This window comes from Schistocerca cancellata, chromosome 2, assembly GCF_023864275.1.
Source record: "Schistocerca cancellata isolate TAMUIC-IGC-003103 chromosome 2, iqSchCanc2.1, whole genome shotgun sequence".
In the NCBI taxonomy this organism is placed as follows: Eukaryota; Metazoa; Arthropoda; class Insecta; order Orthoptera; family Acrididae; genus Schistocerca; species Schistocerca cancellata.
This window is the reverse complement of record NC_064627.1, coordinates 451,041,031-451,062,725: the sequence shown is the minus strand read 5'-3', so window position 1 is coordinate 451,062,725 and position 21,695 is coordinate 451,041,031. Positions and strand designations below refer to the sequence as shown.

Below are 21,695 nucleotides of genomic sequence, written 5' to 3'. Positions count from 1 at the left end.
GAACCATTATCCTCCCCGGATTTTGTTGACTCTGGTGACAACTGATCAGGTGTAGGCTATTTATTGCCTTTCAAACCATGTTCCTTATATCATGTCAATGGATAAGGCTCTCACAAAACAACAACACAAACATTAGTTACATATATTTGTCTACCTCAATACAAAATTTGAACCAGACTGAAACACAGAACTGGCACAAGTAAAAAAACTAAAAAAAAAAGTGTTTTTTGCATATAAAATCCAAATGAAGCTAGATTTTTGAAAGCAAGATTTCAATTTTATCTTAATAATGCGTTTTTATTTATTTTAATCACTTTAAACTGTTTCTGGGCATTCAATTCATGTAAGAATGAATGTGTCTTACTACATTTACCTCGACTTTACTTCATTATATCCCGGCAATGGATAAAGATTATATGATTTAAAAAAATTTCGCTTGGAGTGTATCCATTTATCTTACTTAGTGCAGAGTTTGAACTGATTCATACAAATTTGAAGTATAGAAGTGGCACACTGAAAAAAACCTCCCAGACCAACATATTTTTTGCACATATTTTCATGTAAAATCCAAAAGGTGCAAATAAAAACTGATTTGCACAATTTGCCTGGGCACCAGCTCCAATTCTTTGTTCAAACTATGCTTAATATACTGTATCATAGCTACAGTATGGCAGGGGTTTGAATGGCTAAACAAATGGCAACCACTCTGGGCTAAACCAAAAACTTTGTACCCCATGTTCCTAAGTCAAATAGGAACTAAGAACAATAACCCACCCAAACTGGGATTCTGCATGTGGCCTTCTCAAACGTATTTGTTACAGCACTGTATCAATACTGATCAAGTGTGTGGAACTCATATGAACTAGGGCTAACTGGAAATATTGAATGTATATGAAGAATTGTAGAACATATGATCACAGCTTTGTTTAACTCGTGGGAAAAATTGAAAACTGGAAATTTAAGACTCTTGGAGTTAGATGTGGACTATCCCACGAAAGTCTACTTACATAGTTTCAAGGTCTTTTCTTGGAGCATTATGTTCCCCCAGCTGTTTTTAGCTTTCCCAACCTCACAGCAGCAGCACCCCATTTAAATGTCTTCTCAATTGCCATCTAGTCCAGTCAATGAAGGAAAATTAGGGGAAACAGTTCATGTAGTCATAAATTATTTTACTGTGGTAGAAGGGAGAGTCATGAACAACATACTAAAAATTGTGATCAGTGGGGAGTGAGTGTGGGATGGAGGGGCTGTTTGAAGGTCACTTTTTGCATTTTTCTTGAATAACATGAATACCATTGCTTGTACCAAAAATGTTTCCCAGTACAAAATTAAATTACATTAAATTTCTTACAAAAAAGGCTCTGTTCCTTTTTGCTCTAGGGCTAATAGTCTCAGCATTGCAAGAGATGAAAAAATCGCAAATAATGAAATATAGTGCTTCAATGGTTTAAATCAATATTTATTGCTAAATGAAGTGGGTTAAAAACAAATGTTAAAAATGTGTACTGCATGTAGATGCATTAGAGCCATGTTATGGGATAAATTGTGTTCTGAGTGCATAACAGTGAGGAAAGAATAAGGGTGAAGAGTGGTCATCTTGTGCACCAGCTTTAGCATTCTTCCAGGAAAGGTAATTTCCTCCTCCATGAGCACTGCTCGCTTTTCAGTTTACTATACCTCTCCACCATTTCCTGTGTAATTACCTTATGTGAGTTCTCAAAATAGTTTCATTGAGCTCGTGTTGGGGGAAGTGCAAGTAATCATAAATGAATATTAAATACACAATGAGATTTTATCCAGAGAGCATATTGGCTATTGCATTAGAGGAATACCTTCATGTTTTACCACGTTACCATGCAAATGAGGTCAGAGGATCAGCATTGTTGTGCTCAAGAAGGAAAGGATTGACAGTGTTGGAAGCCAATTGCAGAAGGAAAGATTAAAAGTTCTCTTATTCCTGCCATTCTAATGGTTATTAATTTCCAGGTCTGTGTAATTGAAGAAATAAACCACATTTAAAATTCCCCTAAATCAAATTCTTGATATTTCTTAATTCATCAACATTACAAATGGTCATGGAACACTCCCGTATCTCATTCGACAGCTTTTTTTAATGTGGTCAATGAAATGATAACCATACTTCTTGCATTACTGATAATATATAAATGAGGTGGTACCCTCTTCAGCTATACTAGAAATTTGGAAAATAATAATTTTGTTTCCCAAGTGATGCATTTCAATTTTAAAAGCATAAATTACTCACAGATGTTCAGGAGAATTTGTTGAATTATGATTGTTAGAGGCATTTATCGAACTACGGAAGAGAGCTGACAGTATGCAGTCCATGGTAACAACACTGTAGATCACTGTTGCCATCTAAATTCTAGATCAGGCTCATCGAGACTCTGCTCCTGGGGCGCTAGCACCTGCGATCTCCGGAGGCCAGCGCCCTGGGCGAATTCTTATGTTGTTGCAGTGGCCAAGCCGTGCACTTAGCTGACCGTGCGGTCTGCCCACCGTGCCTTGCCATGACGCTGTACATATGCTTTGTACAGAATACATACCACTTCGCCAGCAGTAATCAAAAGCATTGATGCGACACAAAGCCGTCAGTCAACAGATGTAAGGCTACAGTGGATAGAGATGGATGGTCAACAACATCTGCATAATTTAAACCTGAGTGGGAAATTAATTTCTTTTGAACTGTTGTCAAAAATCTTGCCAAATGTTTATTATTTCATCGGAATCTCATGAATTTAAAAAGTGCTTGATTGAACAGCACTTAAGTAACTGTCATAAATATCAGTTCAGAAATTTGTCGCAAGAGGAACACCAGTCAGAGCTTGAAGAACTGAAAGAAAATTTCAAGCAGCATTACAGTGAAGTGTTTCCTATCATGTGACTCTTTAGCATTTATAAAGATGGTAAATAAAACTGTATTTTATAATCTGATATGTCACATAGCAATGTGCCAGTTATCGAATATCAGATTATCAACAACAAGAAACATTTCTTTTCAGTTAATTTTTATATTTGGGTTGCATTAAATCATGTCATACAGACATAAGAAAAAGTTTCAGGTACATTAGTTTTTGCCACTTTCTGAAAAGCCATCACAAACGCTCCCTCGGACAGCAAAGTGTCGTTAAGAGTCATTCTGTGTTTTTGTGCATTTGTGTTTTGGTGGATGGGAAAACAAATGTTATATGTTGGAATTGTGTGAACAGTATATTTCGTGTGTGATGTCGCAAAGTGCACTGTGTAAAATAGACCTCTTTGGCATTGTCTAACACTCTTTGTGTGTGCTAATTATTCTGTTATGTTCGCTGTAAATTCTTATTTGTTCTTGAATGTGCAAATATAGTTATTAGTAAAATGTCCTTTTTTCTCCTTAATACTTAATCAGCTGCGCAAATTCCAATAGGTTATGGGCCCAGGCTACATTTGGAATAAGTATATCAATAAAATAGTAGGGAGAAAGTATTGGAAAAGTTCTAATTTACGTGAAGTGCGAGTTATCCTTACAAGACGATCACAATTTTTTTCCGCATTATTTTTCAGTGTTCTTTACGGCAATAAAAAGCAAGTTACCATTAAGAATGAGTGCGGCACAAATTCCACAGATTGAAAGACTTATAGGTCGCGAAAACTATGCAACCTGGAAGTTCGCAGTAGAAGCGTATTTACGTTTAGACGACCTATGGGACGTGGTAGATGGGACAATGAAATCCACAGATCAGAATTATTCAAATAAGGATAGGAAAGCAAAATCAAAATTGATATTACTGATTGATTCCGTGAATTATGTTCACATTGAAAAAGCTGCTACAGCGAAAGAAGTCTGGGACAATTTACGAAGTGCATTCGAGGATGGTGGTCTTACGAGAAAAGTAGGATTATTACGCGAGTTAATTACCACTCGTCTGGACAAATGTAAGAGTGTAGACGAATACGTTAACAAAATAATAACCACGTCGAACCGACTGAGAAACATCAGATTCGAGATCGCTGATGAATGGATAGGAACATTGCTGTTGGCAGGACTGCCCGAAAGGTATGCACCTATGATTATGGGACTTGAAAGCTCGGGTATACCAATCATAGGCAACAGTGTTAAGGTGAAAATCCTGCAGGACTAAAGAGTGCTCCAAGCTGTTGTACATTGGAGAAGGAAGGTGCGTCTGCTCTGTACTCAAAAAACAAAAAGAAGAAACCGGTGAGGTGCTATAAATGTCAGAAGATGGGACATATTGCATCTCAGTGCAAAGAAAAAGTAAGCCCAAGATCAGACACTCAGCAAAAGAGGTATGTTACTGATAGCCCAGAGAGGGACCAATAACAAAAGTAAGGCACTCTCATGTTTTTATTCTTTTGGTGGGATGAGTAATCATGATATGGAATGGATTTTAGACTCAGGTGCATCTGTGCGTATTGTTAAAGATAAATCACTTCTTTATGACATCAAAGATAAGACTCATATGGGAATATCTACTGTTGATGGCAACAAGCTCCAGTGTCACCTGGCTGGGAAACTAGATCTACATGTAAGTGTAAATGGTGAATCAGATATGGTTACAGCACACAATGTTCATTATGTGAAAAATGTGGCAACTAACTTGCTGTCTGTAGGGGAAATTGTCAAGAAAGGAAATACAGTCACTTTTGACATGCAGGGTGGAAGAGTAATCAGTGAAAGTGGTGAAGTTATAGCTACAGCAAGTAGCGAAAGGGGTATTTTTAAGTTGGATACCATTGACAGTAAACATAAAAATGTTAGTGATTCAGTATATTCAGCAGAAGGTTTTTTATGGCACCAGAGGCTTGGACATCTAAATAGAAAGAGTATGTCTATAATAAAGGATATGGTAAAGGGAATACAGAATTTTAGTGTGTCCAAGGATCCTTGTGAGACATGTATAAAGAGAAAACAAGCAAGGTTACCCTTCAAGACTAGTAAGAGTAAATCCACATAAGTCTTACAGTTAATCCACACAGATGTATGTGGCCCAATGGAGTGTGAATCCATAGGTGGGAGTAATTATTTTCTTACATTTATTAATGATTACTCACGATATACTCATGTTTATTTTCTTAGTTCTAAAGACCACGTGAGAGATATCTTTGAGGAATATTGCAATATGGTTGAAAGATGGACGGGAAAGAAGATCAAGATCATCAGGTCTGATAATGGGAGAGAATATATTAATCAGAAATTGAAGAAACTTCTGGCAGAAAAGGGAATCAGGCATCAAACTACCATAAGGTACAGCCCATCTCAAAATGGGGTTGCTGAGAGGGCTAATAGGACCATTGTTGAGAAAGCAAGGAGCATGATGACTGACGCTGAATTATCCAAAGATTTTTGGGCAGAGGCAGTGTCAACAGCTGTATATTTGAACAATAGATCACCTACAAAAGCATTAAAGAATAGAACCCCTTATGAGATATGGATAGGAAAGAAACCTGATCTAAGCAATATAAGGGTTTTTGGGTGTGATGCAGTGGTACATATTCCAAAACAGCTAGGAGGAAAATGGGATCCGAAAGCTAAAAAGTATATTTTTGTAGGCTATTGTGAAAATTCAAAGGGCTACCGATTAATGGATCCATTGACTAAAAATATTGTCACAAGTAGAGATGTAATATTCTTTGAAAATAGAAAGGACTCAAAAGAGAGCAAAACCACTAAGTCAACTGCACCTAGTTCAGAAGGTGGAACCTTGTGTGAGGAAATAGAAAGTGAAGAAGAGGAAGATGACAGCCAAGGACAAATGGATACAATTTATGATGACAATGAGTTAGAGGATGAAAAAAATGAAGAAAAAAATTTAAGGCGTTCTTCTCGTGTACCAAAACCGAAGGCTTATCCGGATTTTGAGATGTATACAGCACAGTCTTTTAATGATGAGCCAAGAACAGCAGAAGAAGCAATGAGTGGCCCAAACTCTCAAGAATGGAAAGAAGTGATGAAGAGAGAATTAGAATCTTTATATCAGAACGAAACCTTTGAATGGGTAGATATGCCAGGAGATAAGAAACCACTGCAGGCAAGATGGGTATTCAATTTGAAGAACCCTGAAAGCTCATCACCAAAATATAAAGCAAGACTTGTGGTAAAAGGATATTCACAAAAACAAGGGGTAGATTACGAAGAAACCTTTTCACCTGTAGTCAGGTATGCACCATTGAGATATCTTTTAGCCTTGGCAGTAAAACGAAATTTAATAATTCATCATATGGATGTTAAAACGGCATATTTAAATGGGAAATTGGAGGAGGAGATATATGTCATTCCACCAAGGGAAGCCATAAAAACCAGATCAGAAAGTAAAAAGATTTGGCATTTGAGAAAAAGTATTTATGGACTTAAACAAAGTGGACGTTGCTGGAATCGATGTCTACATGAAACTCTAATAAATATGAATATGAAACAATCCAAGGCAGATCCCAGCATTTACTATAAGGGGAGAAAAGAAGAAATAATAATAATGGCGATATGGGTGGACGATTTCTTTATCCTGACTGAAAGTGAAGGCCAAATGAGAATTTTCAAGAAACAGCTGCAAACCAAGTTTAAGGTGCATGATTTGGGAGAAGTCAATTTAGGTATGCAGATTACTAAGGATGAAGAAAGACAAGAATTGAGCATAAGTCAATCATCATACACGGAAAAAATATTAAAGAAATTTGGCATGAGTGATTGCAAACCCATAAGTACTCCAATGGAAGTAGGAGTGAAGTTAAGTGTAAATGAGACTGATGTGGAATGTGACAAGAATGTTCCTTATTTAGAAGCAGTAGGGAGTCTGTTATATTTGTCTCAAACGTCACGACCTGACATTGCTTTTGCCACCAATGCAGTGAGCAGATATTGCAGAGACCCAAAGGAAAAGCATTGGAAAGCTGTAAAGAGGATATTCCAATACCTAAGAGGAACCTCAAACTATGAGTTAAAATACCATAGAGATGGTAACGCAAAACTAGAGGGATAGAGCGATGCGGACTGGGGGAGTGAATTGGGAGACAGATACTCCACCACTGGCTGCTATTTTAAATTAATGGGGGGCCTCACATCATAGTCCTGTCAAAAGCAAAAAACTGTTGCATTGAGCACCGTAGAGGCCGAGTATATGGCACTATCTTACACCACTTAGGAAGCATTATGGCTACAAACATTAATGAGTGAAATAGAACCCAATTTAATTGAGGAACCTACAACCATCTTCTGTGACAATAAGGGAGCCATAAACCTAGCTAAAAATGATGTTACTAGTGCTAGGGCAAAGCATATTGATATACGGCACCATTTCATTCGGGACCACATAGAGCGACAGAACATTGCCGTGGACTATCTGCGCACAGAAGACATGTTAGCTGACCTTCTGACCAAACCCTTGGAAAGGGAGAAGTTTGAGAAGATTGTGGGACTATTTGGTTTGTCTTGTGGAAGCAACACACAAAATATAAGTTCAAGGAGGGGTGTTGGAATTGTGTGAACAGCATATTTCGTGTGTGACGGCGCAAAGTGCACTATGTAAAATAGACCTCTTTGGCATTGTCCAACACTCTTTGTGTGTGCTAATTATTCTGTTGTGTTCGCTGTAAATTCTTATTTGTTCTTGAATGTGCAAATAAGTTATTAGTAAAATGTCCTTTATTCTCCTTAATACTTATTCAGGTGCACAAATGCCAATATTATAGTTTGCTCAATGTTTTCAGTTAATTAAAACACAGGTATTCCAATAGATAAAAATTTATTTTGCAACCACATTTTGCTGTCCTTGCTAGTGTCTATGACCGCTTTTCAGAGGAACTGGGAGAAAAATTGTAAAGTTGTAAGGTTTTCTTTTGCTATGGTAGAAGCAGAAAGTAGGTGGGCAAAGTTTGTGTGTAAGTTACAAATGCTTGCTGAGAATTGCGAAAGCAGGGAAACCCTTTGCAGCTGAGAATCTCATCAGAGATTGCCTGGTTGACTTGGCAGCATATATTTGTCTAACAGACATCACGGAAAAATTTTAAAAATATAGCTCTTTCATCTCAAAGTGTTGCTTGCCAAGTCGAGGATATGGCCTCAGATATGGAACAGCAGTTAATGGAGAGAGCGACAAACTTCCTTTCATTTTCTGTTGCTCTTGATGAGTCCAGGGACATTGTGGACACAGCTCGTCATATTCATTCGGAGTGTCAACGACAATCTGTGTGTCGCCAAAGAATTTCTCGACCTTATACCATTAAAAGACACAACCACCGTAGTGTTTTGAGAATTTCTGTGCATATACTAGAATCACTCGGCCTTCTACCATCTCGAACACACGATATTTTAGATGTGAGTGGGAGAAAGGAACCCTATCTACTGCGTGTCACCTGTCTGTGTGTGCAGGTTTGAAGTTTGTCATACAAAGACGGTAGACACGGCGATCGAACAGCACCGACAAGTACTTGTCGGTCAGTCCATGGAAGTCATAATGAAGGCACATGGCAGCACCAAGGAACTTCTGTGTTATTTTGTGTTGTTATGTAACTGTGACTATTGTTAGTCACAAAAGAACAATTGAGTGAAAAAAGATTTTTAGTAACTTTTAACTTGAACTTGCTAGAGGCAAGACGTGTGTACGATTCCTGTATAATAGATTCGTGGTTATAAAGCCAACTCTGTTGTAAATGTAACTTAATTGTTTCTAATGTGAGATGACACGGGTGACTTACAAGAAGTCAATTGTTTATGTGAGAAGTGTGTATTTTGTTCTTTGTGGAAGTTCAGATATACCGATAGTTGTTGAGAAGTATTATTTGAGTACCTCATTATTTCACAAAGAGAGAGAGAGAGAGAGAGAGAGAGAGAGAGAGAGAGAGAGAGAGAGAGATAGAGTGTCTTAAAGGTTCCTGTGACTAGCATCATTCTTCGGAGAAGAAGTTTGTAGAGATTCCAGAAGCCGGCTATCCAGAGAAGAAGATCGGCTGAGCATTCTCAACTAAGTCAACTTGTGTAAGAGAAGTGGGGAGTTTGCACTTACACTCACACATCCTTAGTCATCAGAAATGTTAGACCACGGGTTCAGATATTTTTCTAGCCATGGAAAATGTGTTCAAGTTAATGGGTTTAAAATGGGAATGCCTGACCAGTGTAACAACAGATGGAGCCCTGCCCTACATCTACATCTACATCTACATCCATACTCCGCAAGCCACCTGACGGTGTGTGGCGGAGGGTACATTGAGTAACTCTATCGGTTCACCCTTCTATTCCAGTCTCGTATTGTTCATGGAAAGAAGGATTGTCGGTATGCCTCTGTGTGGGCTCTAATCTCTCTGATTTTATCCTCGTGGTCTCTTCGCGAGATATACGTAGGAGGGAGCAATATACTGCTTGACTCCTCGGTGAAGGTATGTTCTTGAAACTTCAACAAAAGCCTGTACCAAGCTACTGAGCGTCTCTCCTGCAGAGTCTTCCACTGGAGTTTAACTATCATCTCTGTAACGCTTTCGCGATTGCTAAATGATCCTGTAACGAAGTGCGCTGCTCTCCGTTGGATCTTCTCTATCTCTTCTATCAACCCTATCTGGTACGGATCCCACGCTGCTGAGCAGTATTCAAGCAGTGGGTGAACAAGCGTACTGTAACTTACTTCCTTTTTTTGATTGCTTTTCCTTAGGATTCTTCCAATGAATCTCAGTCTGCCATCTGCTTTACCGACGATCAACTTTATATGATACAAGGGATACGCACTGGATTCCTGGGTTATGCCAGGTCAAAAATGCCTGAAGTCAGCTGTTCCTTATTCATGGCAGTCCACTGTCTGATTCATCAGGAGGCAGTTTGTGCGAAGGTTGTCAACATAAAAAATATTATGGACACAGTTGTTTGAATGGTTGATTATCTTCGCTTGCATGGACTCACCATTGCCAATTTAAAGAAATTCTGGCTGATTTTGAAGCAGAATACCTGGACATCCCCTACCACACCTAAGTAAGATGACTGAGCAGAGGGAAGGTGCTTCATCGGTTTTTCTCCTTGAGGGATGAAATCAATACTTTTTTGAAAATGAAATGACATCCAGAAGAATTACTTCATAATCCTAAGTGGGTGATGAATTTGACTTTTTTGAGTGATCAAACTGGTCATTTAAATACTTTAAATATTTCACTCCTAGGTGAAAATCACTCTGCTGTTGTTTTAGTACCGATGACTCGAGCATTTAAAAAAAAAAACACTATTCTGTGGGAAAAACAGTTGTGTGAGGAGAATTGTGGACACTTTCCTGCATTAGACAGTGTTAAAGAAAATGTGGATTTTTCAGATTATGTTCAGATCATTTGTGGATTACAAGAAGAGTTTGAAAAGAGATTTTTGGAGATAAGTGAGGTTTGCCTGTTTCCCCTTCGGGCAGAGGATGTCTCATAAGTGCTTCAACTAGATCTGATTGACCAGCAGTGTGGCATCCACCTGAAAGACCTCTTTCTTATGTGTAAAACTTCGGATGACTTTTACAGCTGTTTTCCACAAGAAAAGTATCCTCTTTTACCCAAGCAAGTGGCCAAAGTTCTCTCAATGTTTGGTTCCACATATGTTTGTGAGTGCTTTTTCCCCCTTTTAAAGATTGCTGAAACTAAGAGCTGTACACTACTTAGCAATAAAAATTTGGCTATTTCTTTGAGGTTAGCAATCTCCCGCAATATTGTACCAAACCTAGACAAAGTCATTGCCTTGAAAATGAAAAACTTGTAAAATGTTAGTTGTCTTCTTTAACAATATTGACTGTAAGGATTAAAGTTCTTTATAACCTTATTTCTATTTTTTTAATAAGTTTTCAAACTTGGTCAATTAAAATTATTGTGTACAAAACAGCAAACTAAGGATCTGATTTCTAAACTCTGAAAAGGGATACAAAAACCTGTAACATGAAGTACAACAAAAAATATTTACTTGCAACAACCGACAGTAAGAATGAGACTGTGTATCCTTTGCATAAAATTATTTCTAAAATAGAATGTTTATGACTCCAGTTCATTTAAGAAACTGATATATCTTTCAGAAGACACCTAGTGTACATATGACTAGTATGCATGTGCAATACTAATAGAATCAGCCTGTAGTTCAGAAAAATTCTAAGTCGTTCTTTGATTCTTGTTTTGGAAATTGTTTTCTAAAGCTTTGCGTAGTAATTCTGCCACACAAACCCTAATTGTTACCTAACTAATAAATGGTTTGCTTGTTTTACCACTCATTGACCACTTTTACAGAGTGCGCTTCCTCTGTTATTTTGTTTATGTTGAATCTGACTGTTGGACAGTCCAGCACAGAGCAGTGCTGTGTGGTTACACTCGCTCCACAACTCTCTCTTGCTCCTATGCCGACATTAGCAACACACACGGGGTGCTGAGCTACCCTGCCTTGCGCCCACCAGGACAATTCTTGTATGAGCCTATTCTAGATATTTCTACAGTTATGCCATGTGGGTTCTGTTACCAAATCAATTTTGATGACATTCCATCTTTGAATTGAGACATTAAGCTCAGTAGCTCCCTTGGTACTGTTCAGTGGTGTTTGGCTAATTGCTCCATGTCCTCATCTCAGACACTACAGTCTACACGTACTTATCACTGTCATGTATGGTAAACATTTAAAAAGGAGACACATGATTCATGCTACACATTGAAACTTCAGTCTCCCACTTAACAGTGTCGTATAACCCTACTTCTTTTTTTCACAATGTCATTTATCTACATTATTTCCTTCATCAAATAGGGCACCAGACTAGCTGAGGAGTCATTACTGGTAAATCTGATCCCTTCCAAATTTCTGGCAGGGTTCAAAATCCACATCAAAGTCTTTTGTTTTGATACAGTGTAGAAGATCCATAATTTTCTATGTACTAATTGAAGATACATGCTGTCATAAGCTGGAGCTCTGCTGCCTGAAGTGGGAAAAATATTAGGTAGTGAAATATTATAAAGCCATTCAAAATGCATTCAGCATTGTGCACAAAACAAAAAAGGCTGCATGTTAAACTTTTGTGATAATTTCGCAGAATGTATTTTATTCACCGTCTTATAGAAAATCACAGGTCCTGTGCCACAAAAAAGTATGCAAATTTGATTTTTGTTACATTAGATGCCAGCTTTACCAGCAGACGTAGCCACCAAAACATTCTGTATCCCTGTTGTCAATTTTACAACAGCAAGGATTGATTTTGTTCTGGTAACTTGGAAACAACAAGTAATTAAGTAATATTCTTATGTAACTAATAAAACTAGATGTATGCCATTATTTATTAGGCCTACTTGTTCATTCTTAAGACTACTCTCACTGTATCGGTGTGGTGGCTGGTGGGAGCTGCCATTTTCATTCGAGTTGGAAGATAGTGTATTAACTCTAACACATATACAACAAATTCTAATTGCTGTCAACCTTAGCTGTGTACTAAGAGTATCTTCATTGAACATACCAGTAAATTTCAACAATTTTAAATTCTACTACATAAAACATTTCTGGGACTTAAACTCCACGTGCTTTTGTTTACATACATGTAGGTACACTGAAGACTGTTGTTGGTGCTGTCTGGAGATGTTATATTCCTATCAAAATAGCTACTTATGTCAGTCCTCAGATGAGAGTCGTCTTAAGACGAACAATTAGTATGGCAACATTCTATCATAAAATATACTGCTATGAGAATAACAGATCAAACACTCTTTTAAAGAAAAATCATCTAAATGTGCAGCATTGTGTGCAAAGATTATGGTAAATCATCTCTCTGATATCTTTGCTTTATGTGTCTCACCTGTATTACAACATATACATTCAGCAGCCACATCTGTTGGGTATAAAATATCATCTCCATAAAAACTGAATAGTGATCTATTCAACACATTATGATATGCTCCACTGATCAGTTATATTGATCAACTACTCTTGAGGCTAGTTTATTATGTGACCATAACACTGTATTGAAATAAAACTTTCATCAGTGTCACAGCACTTAGTAAAAACATGAAAATGATCTTGTTGGAACTCCATATTTGTGCTGTGTATTGGTGTTAATAATTACAGATAAAGCATCAATATATCAGTTATTATTTCTCATACTTCAGTGCTATCATTAACTATCGAATACAAATATGCGGTCAGTCGAGTGATGCAAACAAAAATTCCAAACTGCAAAAGATAACCATCAGAATAATGGCTAATTCTAGAAGAGCAAATAGCTGTAGGCATCTATTCAAAAGACCATTTTACAGTATAAGTTTCTACAGTATAATACAAGGGTAATCCCAAAAGTAATCTCTCCTATTTTTATAAGTACATAGACCTGTTTATTTTTACAATGATGTACTTCAGTTTACAGGTTGAACATTTAGCTATTTTTGACTTAATCACCATTTCTGTTGATGCATTTTTGTAGATGCTGTGGCAGTTCTTGCATGCCCGTGTCATACCAGCTCTCCGCCATGCTGTTCAGAAAGTTATGAACCTCTTCTTTCACCTTTCTTCTTTCAGGTGTAAAGTGGTATGCCCAGGTTTCGTCACCCATGACAATTGAGTCCAGAAAGTTGTCCTGTTCGACTGCAAGGCGGTGAAGAAATGCACGGGAAGCATCAACTCGCTGCATGTGGTCCTCAGTCAGCATGCATGGCACCCATCTTGTGTGCACCTTCCAGTTGTTCAATGTTTCCGATAAAATTCTGTGAGTGGTGCTTCAGGAAACCTCAGGAACCAACGTGCAGAGATCATCCAGTGTGATTCGCTGATCTTCACGCATGCTTTGCTCATCCTTCAACACTGTCTCCTCAGAAATTGACAGTCTTCCGCTCCTTTGTTCATCGTGAATTTCGGTCTGACCAGCTGCAAACTCTCTACACCACTTATGAACATTTTTGACATCCATGCACGACTCACCATACACTTCCATCAATTGGCACAGTGCTCTTTGCATTCAAAAACCAAATAACTACGCGCAGTTCGCACTTGGCGGTAACATCCAATGGGAGCTCCATTCTCAACAGCTGCGAAGCCAAGACTGAGCGCCTAAGCGCGGCGTGCACATGTTTACACACAGCGTTTGAAGCAATCTTCATAACAGTGTGACCAACTGCCACACAAACAGAGTTCCGTACTTATTAAAAATAGGAGACCTTACTTTTGGGATTACCCTCATACTACTGTTTGCATGGGAATATACATACGAGTTCAATAAAAATGAAGATATACATAACCATGCTACCAGAAACAGTATAATGTTAAGAGTTCTGCAACATACACAGCTAAACTTGAAAGTATTAGTGCTTATATGACAATAAAGTTCTACAACTGTTCACCATTTCATATTTCAAATATTAGTTTTAAAGAGAAATTTAAGCAAACAATAAAACTAATCCTTGTAGAAACAATAACTAACACTAAATGCAAAAAATTGGAAATTAGCATTCAATGCAATGAAATTAAAAGGTGCATAGATAGAGAGAGAATAAATTCAAGATGTGTTCTTATGTATGGTAAAATAGAAATTGAATGTGTGTAGATAGGTTGTCAAGGATGTACAAAATGTGTTATTATATATGATGTTATCGTATTTAAAAATTGTGTTGTTGTTGTTGTTGTTGTCGTGTACTTCAGTCTAAAAGCCTGTTTGATGCAGCTCTCCACACTGCTCCATCCTGTGTGAGCCTCTTCATCTCTGAATAACTACTGCAACCTACATCCTTGCATTTCAAAAGCATCTATTCTCTTCTTGTCTAAACTGTTTATTGCCCATGTTTCACTTCCAAACATGGCTATATTCCAGACAAATACTTCCAGAAAATACTTCCTAACACTTAAATCTATATTTGAGATTAACAAATTTCTCTTACTCAGAAAGGTTTTCTTGCCATTGCTAGTCTGCATTTTATATCCTCTCTACTTCAGCCATTGTCTGCCCAAATAACAAAATTCATCTACTATTTTAAGTGTTTTGTTTCCATGTTAATCCCCTCAGCATCAAGTGATTTAATTCAACTGTATTCCATTCGTCGTGTTTTGCTTTTGTTAATTTTCATCTTATATGCTCCTTTCAAGATGCTGTCCACAACGTTCAGCGGTTCTTCCAAGTCCTTCGCTGTGTCTGACAGAATCACAGTGAACCTCAGAGTTTTTATTTCTTCTCCCTGGACTTTAATTCCTACTCCATATTGTTCTTTGGTTTCCTTTACTGCTTGCTTGGATAGCATTGGGTATAGGGTGCAACTCTGTCACACACTCTTCTCAACCACTGCTTCCCTTCCATGCCCTTCGACTCTTATAACTGCCATGTGATTTCTGTACAAACTGTAAATAGCATTTTGCTCCCTAGCTACCTTCAGAGTTTCAAAGAGACGATTCCAGTCAACTTTCTTAAAAGCTTTCTCTAAATCTACAAATGCTATAAACATAGATTTGCCTTTCCTTAACATATCTTCGTAGATAAATCGTAGGGTCAGTATAGCATTGCACGTTCCTACAATTGTCCAAAATTCAAACTGATCTTCCCTGAGGTTAGCTTCTACCAGTTTTTCCAGTCTTCTTCTCTAAAGAACTCATTTCAGTATTTTGCAACCATGACTTATTAAACTGATAGTTCAGTAATTTACACAAATGTCAGCACCTGAACCAGAATTATTACCTTCTTCTTGAAGTCTGAGGGTATTTCACCTGTCTCATACATTTTGCACACCACAACAGAGGGGTATCTGTTTAGAGAACAGACAAACATGTGGTTCCTGATGAGGGGCAGCAGCCTGTTTAGTACTCACAGGGTCAACTGTCTAAATGATTGATTGATCTGGCCTTGTAACATCAACCAAAACGGTCTTGTTATGCTGGTACTGTGAACAGCCGAAAAGCAAGGGGAAAATACAGTCATAATATTTTCCAAGGGCATGCAGCTCTACTGTGTGGCTAAACGATGATGGCATCCTCTTGGGTAAAATATTCCAGAGCTAAAATACTCCCCCATTCAGATCTCTGAGCATTGTCCCTTACATTGTCATTACTGCCAGGGCACTCTGACATTGGAATAGCACCCCAGCGTTGGACGTAATGGGAAAGTCTTATAATTAAATGTTTCCCTGTGACATTTAAGTCTCTTCACGATCTGCGATAATGATCGAAGCAGAAGAAATGAATTAAAATTTGTGCTGTGGCCTGGACTGGAACCCAGGTCTTCTTGCTTGCTAGGCAGAAATGCTAACCATTACACCACCACAGCACGATGCTCAACATTGCTGCATGAACTACCCGGAGGCAGTTGTGGACTCCTACCAAAATTTATTGGTTATGAACTGTAGATTAAAGCCAAAGAAATTGCAAAAAGGTAGGAAATTAGGTAGTTGGGGCCTGGATAAGTTGAAATAACCAGAGGTTGTTGAGAGTTTCAGAGGGAGCATTAGGCAATGGTTGAATAGAACAGGAGAAAGTAATAAAGTAGAAGACAAATGGATAGCTTTGAGAGTGAGGTAGTGAAGACAGCAGAGGATCAGATAGGTGAAAATACGAGGCCTAGTACAAATCCTTGGATAACACAGGAGATATTGAATTTGACTGATGAAAGGAGAAAATATCAAAATGCAGCAAATGAAACTGCTGAAAGAGACTACAAAAATTTAAGAAAATGAGATTTACAGAAAGTGAAAGGTGATTGAGTAGGAATAGCTATAGGACAACTGTAATGATTTAGAAGCATGTTTCACGAGGGAAAATATAGATACTGCCTGCGAGAAAATTAGAGAGACCTTTGAAGAAAAGAGAACCAGCCGCATGAATATCAAGAGCTCAGATGGAAAACCAGTCCTTAAAAACGATATATTTTGATAATTAAATAGTGTATGTAATAATTATTGTGTTAAACTGACTGCGAATATGTACTTGAATGTGATCCATATATGTACATCCACAGTTGCTAAATAATAATATAATAATAATAATAATAATAATAATAATAATAACTCTGTCTTGTATGAAAATTTTCTCGTTCAAGAACTGTACTTTCACTGCAAATACTTCAGCAAAGATTACAGTTGCGTATACTTGCAAACTTGTGTATATGTGTGGAATGTTATGTTGCAACACAGTGCTATATTTTTGCCACATTTCATCTTATATTCTTTACTGATGAAGCCATCTCTGGTGATGAGGTATGAAGTACTATAGCTGGAGTTGTGGCTAATAACATCTCATTCATACATGCATTTTTCTTTGAAAGTCTTGTTTTATTTCACTCAGAAAAAAAACATAATATATTTTAAGCAGAATAGTGCAGTTTTTGTAAACCTGTAAATTAAAGGAAATGTGCAATTCTGTTACATACCATATTCATAAATCATTATTTAATTTGCTGTGAAACACAAAATACTTGAAGAGGTGCAATTTAATTTTGAAAAATAACTTTACTTATAAAACTTTCAAGCAGATGAAAGGTGTGTACCATACCGTAACTCAAACCTGGAAGCTTGTTTTTGCAGGCAATATGGTTGCTGACTGAGATACCTAGTAATGACTTATGATTTACCAGCACAGTTTCAGTTGTGCCAGTAATTCTATCCTATTTTTTGAAGTTTACAAAAAGTCTCCTTTATACCTACACTAGCCCTCCTGGAAGAAAGGATATTTCAGAGGAATGGCGTAGCCATAGGTTGGGATTGTTTCCAGAATGAACCTTCCACTAAGCAGCTGAGTGTATATTGTTTTCAAACTTAGTGTCAGACATGAAAGGCAAGGTTCCCGGTTCAGGAACTGATGACAAACATGAAAGGCGAGGTTCCCAGTTCAAGAGTCGGTGGCAAACATGAAAGGCAAGTTCCTGGTTCACAAACCAGTCTGGCGCACTGTTTGCATCTGCCAAGGAGTTTTGAAACAGCATACAATCATCTGCAGAGTGAAAGATTCTTTCTGAGAATGTTCAGTGTTAGTGCAAAGTCAAGATTACTAATGTTTTCAAAATATAAACTTGTCTTGGAAATGAGCATTAAGTATTGCTCTTATCATTCTCAGACAACAGTATTTTTAAATTTTTATTATTTTTTAAAACACACAACTCCTGATGTTCTCCCACAACATTTCCACCTCTAAGTTTTACATGTTTCTGTTACAAAGGATGTAAATAGGAATTTATCGTTTCCACCACCAACAGTTTTCCTTTGTTGGCTGTTGAACGGAAGTGCTTTAGTCATTCCCAGTTCTAAGGTTGCAGAATTAGTATCAGAAAATCGATCAAGATGATGATTAAGCAGTGTCAAATAATGGAGAAACTTGCAACTAACATTTTTCAGCTTATTTTTACTTAATAAAGTCATGAATTCCTCTTGCTCATAGCAGTTTGAATAAAATTTGCAAGGGTAAAAGAGGAAGAAGTTGTGCCGGATTGTTTTTTAAGGATGTGTACAGGGTGGTCCATTGATCGTGACCAGGCCAAATATCTTACAAAATAAGCGTCAAATGAAAAAACTACAAAGAAGTAAACTTGTCTAGCTTGAAGGGGGAAACCAGATGGCGCTATGGTTGGCCTGCTAGATGGCGCTGCCATAGGTCAAACGGATATCAACTGCATTTTTTTTAAATAGGAACCCCCATTTTTTATTACGTATTCATGTAGCATGTAAAGAAATATGAATGTTTTAGCTTGACCACTTTTTTCGCTTTGTGATAGATGGCACTGTAATAGTCACAAACATATGGCTCACAATTTTAGACGAACAGTTGGTAACAGGTAGGTATTTTAATTAAAATACAGAACGTAAGTATGTTTGAACATTTTATTTCGGTTGTTCCAATGTGATACATGTACCTTTGTGAATTTATCATTTCCGAGAACGCATGCTGTTACAGTGTGATTACCTGTAAATACCACATTAATGCAATAAATGTTCAAAATGATATGCATCAACCTCAATGCATTTGGCAATACGTGTAACGAAATTCCTCTCAACAGCAAGTAGTTCGCCTTCCATAATGTTCGCACATGCATTGAAAATGCACTGACACATGTTGTCAGGTGTTTTCGGTGGATCACGATAGCAGATATCCTTCAACTTTCCCCTCAGAAAGAAATCCAGGGACGTCAGATCCGGTGAACGTGTGGGCGATGACCGATCTACCTGTCATGAAATATGCTATTCAATACCACTTCAACCGCATGCGAGCTATGTGCCGGACATCTGTGTTGGAAGTACATTGCCATTCTGTCATGCAGTGAAACATCTTGTATTAACATCAGTGGAACATAATGTAGGAAATCAGCATACATACATACTATTTAAATTGCCATCGATAATATGGGGGCCAATTGTCCTTCCTCCCATAATGCCGCACCATACATTAACCCACCAAGGTCACTGATGTTCTACTTGTCGCAGCCATCATGGGTTTTCTGTTGCGCAATAGTGCATATTATGCCGGTTTACGTTAGCACTATTGGTGAATGACGCTTCGCTGCTAAATAGAATGCGTGCGAAAAATCTGTCATCGTCCTGTAATTTCTCTTGTGCCCAGTGGCAGAACTGTACACGACGTTCAAAGTCATCGCCATGCAATTCCTGGTGCATAGAAATATGGTACGGGTGCAGTTGATGTTGATGTAGCATTCTCAACACCGACGTTTTTGAGATTCCTGATTCTCGTGCAACTTACCTGCTACTGATGTGCAGATTAGCCACGACAGCAGCTAAAACACCTACTTGAGCATCATCATTTGTTGCAGGTTGTGGTTGATGTTTCACATGTGGCAAAACACTTCCTGTTTCCTTAAATAATGTAACTATCCGGCGAACGGTCCAAACACTTGGGTGATGTCGTCCAGGATACCAAGCAGCATACATAGCATACGCCCATTGGGCATTTTGATCACAATACCCATACATCAACACGATATCGACCATTCCCCCAATTGGTAAACGCTCCATTTTAACACGGATAATATATCACGAACCAAAGACCGTCCGCACTGGCGGAATGTTACGTGATACCACATACTTATACATTTGTGACTATTAAAGTGCCATCTATCACAAAGCGAAAAAAGTGGTCCAACTAAAACATTCATATTTCTTTACGTACTACATGAATATGTAATAAAAAATGGGGGTTCCTATTTTTAAAAAAATGCAGTTGATATCAGTTTGACCTATGGCAGGGCCATCTAGGGGGCCAACCATAGCACCATCTGGTTTCTCCCTTCAAGCTAGACGAGTTTCGTTCTTTGTAGCTTTTTCATTTGACGCTTATTTCATGAGATATTTGGCCCGGTCACTATCAATGGACCACCCTGTATACATATGTGTGTATACATACTATGTGATTGTATTTAGTATTTGTCAAAACTTAATTGCTCACTCAGATCCCAATGTTATTGGTCTGGACAGTAGTCTCTTCTCAGCATTTGAGATACAGGTCTCTTATACTCTCTTCCAAACATGCAAATAAAATAAAATAAAATAAGGAATCCACAGTCAACCATTGACTGCCACACTAGATATTATTTGAGCAAGCAGCATGATATACATGTAGTTGTCACGCAGAGAGGTAATATGCATGAGGTGCAAACCATAATGATATTTTTCTTGCTCCACTGTGTTGAATTGGGAGTTACAAGGCAGAAACCTACAGAAGACTGTCAGCAGTTTGTAAACCACAACTTCATTTAACAAAGAATGCAGTACTCATAGTATAATTGGGTGGGATGAGCAGTAGGTAGGACCATAAACAAGACTGAACACTTAGTTTAGTCCACTGCTCAGGACCTCAGCTATACAATGAGTGATTACCTCTACACCTTCCATTGTTTGTATTCCAAACAGGGCTTTCCAGTTTTGTACGACTTTACTTCACAGACTGATATAAGGTAAAGTCTGTTGCATTTTGTGCTTTGGGTGCTGATACCTTGTTATGAATTTCTTTCAGATTCTATCCAAGGATGGCAGCTCACAAGTGGGAAAAATATCGAAACAATGGGCAGGTCTTTTGAGAGAGGCATTCACAGATGCTGATTACTTTGGAATTACATTTCCAATGGATCTTGATGTGAAAATGAAGGCTGTGATGTTGGGAGCATGCTTTTTGATTGTAAGTAACAAAAGTTGTGTTAGATTGTTAAGTTTTACTAATAACATCAACATAGATTATATTTTAGTTACAAGACAGAGTCAACAATTACTACAGAATTAGATCAGAAAATTAATACCTTGATTGAGGGCGTGATGCTTAGTAGAAAAAGTACTGCAGAATATAATGCAAGATATCTTAGTATAACAAATTATTGTCAATCAGAAAGTTTTGAGAAAGTAAGGCAAGTCACAGTTCTTTTGTAAACTGACCATCCTGTCTTTCAATGTAGTCTCTTTGTGTCATTTTCACCAGTGTACCATCTCCAGCCACTCCCTGAAGCTCCCACAGTATTCCCTCTTTAAGACAGGTTATTCAGCATAACTCGATGGGATGTCACAGGTGCTTCTGAGAGCCCAAATCAAGGCATGTTCAAGGGTTTTTTTTTCCCAGAGAAGGAAAATAACATGTATGGCTAGACCTGATGTGCTGTGTAAATACATGATGGTCTGTGTTTGTCTCTTCATGCTGCCTTTTTAGCAAATACTGTTGTCAAAATAAAATAAGATCCTGTGCCTGGTGGAGACTGAGTACGGTTCATTTCAAATGATAGAGGCTGTATCCTTCGCTAATAATCTCTCTATTG

The 21,695-nt window shown here is 37.8% G+C and overlaps 1 protein-coding gene across 3 annotated transcripts in view; it reads left to right on the top strand.

Annotated features, from left to right (window-relative positions):
* LOC126161949 (phospholipid scramblase 1) overlaps window positions 1-21,695 on the top strand; it is a 157,632-nt gene that overhangs the window by 112,809 nt on the left and 23,128 nt on the right. For all 3 annotated transcript variants that reach the window (XR_007534976.1, XM_049918129.1, XM_049918130.1), the window contains exon 7: window positions 20,909-21,070. Coding sequence is in view for 2 of the 3 variants with exons in the window: in XM_049918129.1 (XP_049774086.1) it covers window positions 20,909-21,070 (162 nt within the window). In the remaining variant the exon portion in view is untranslated. The remainder of the gene's footprint in view (window positions 1-20,908; window positions 21,071-21,695) is intronic.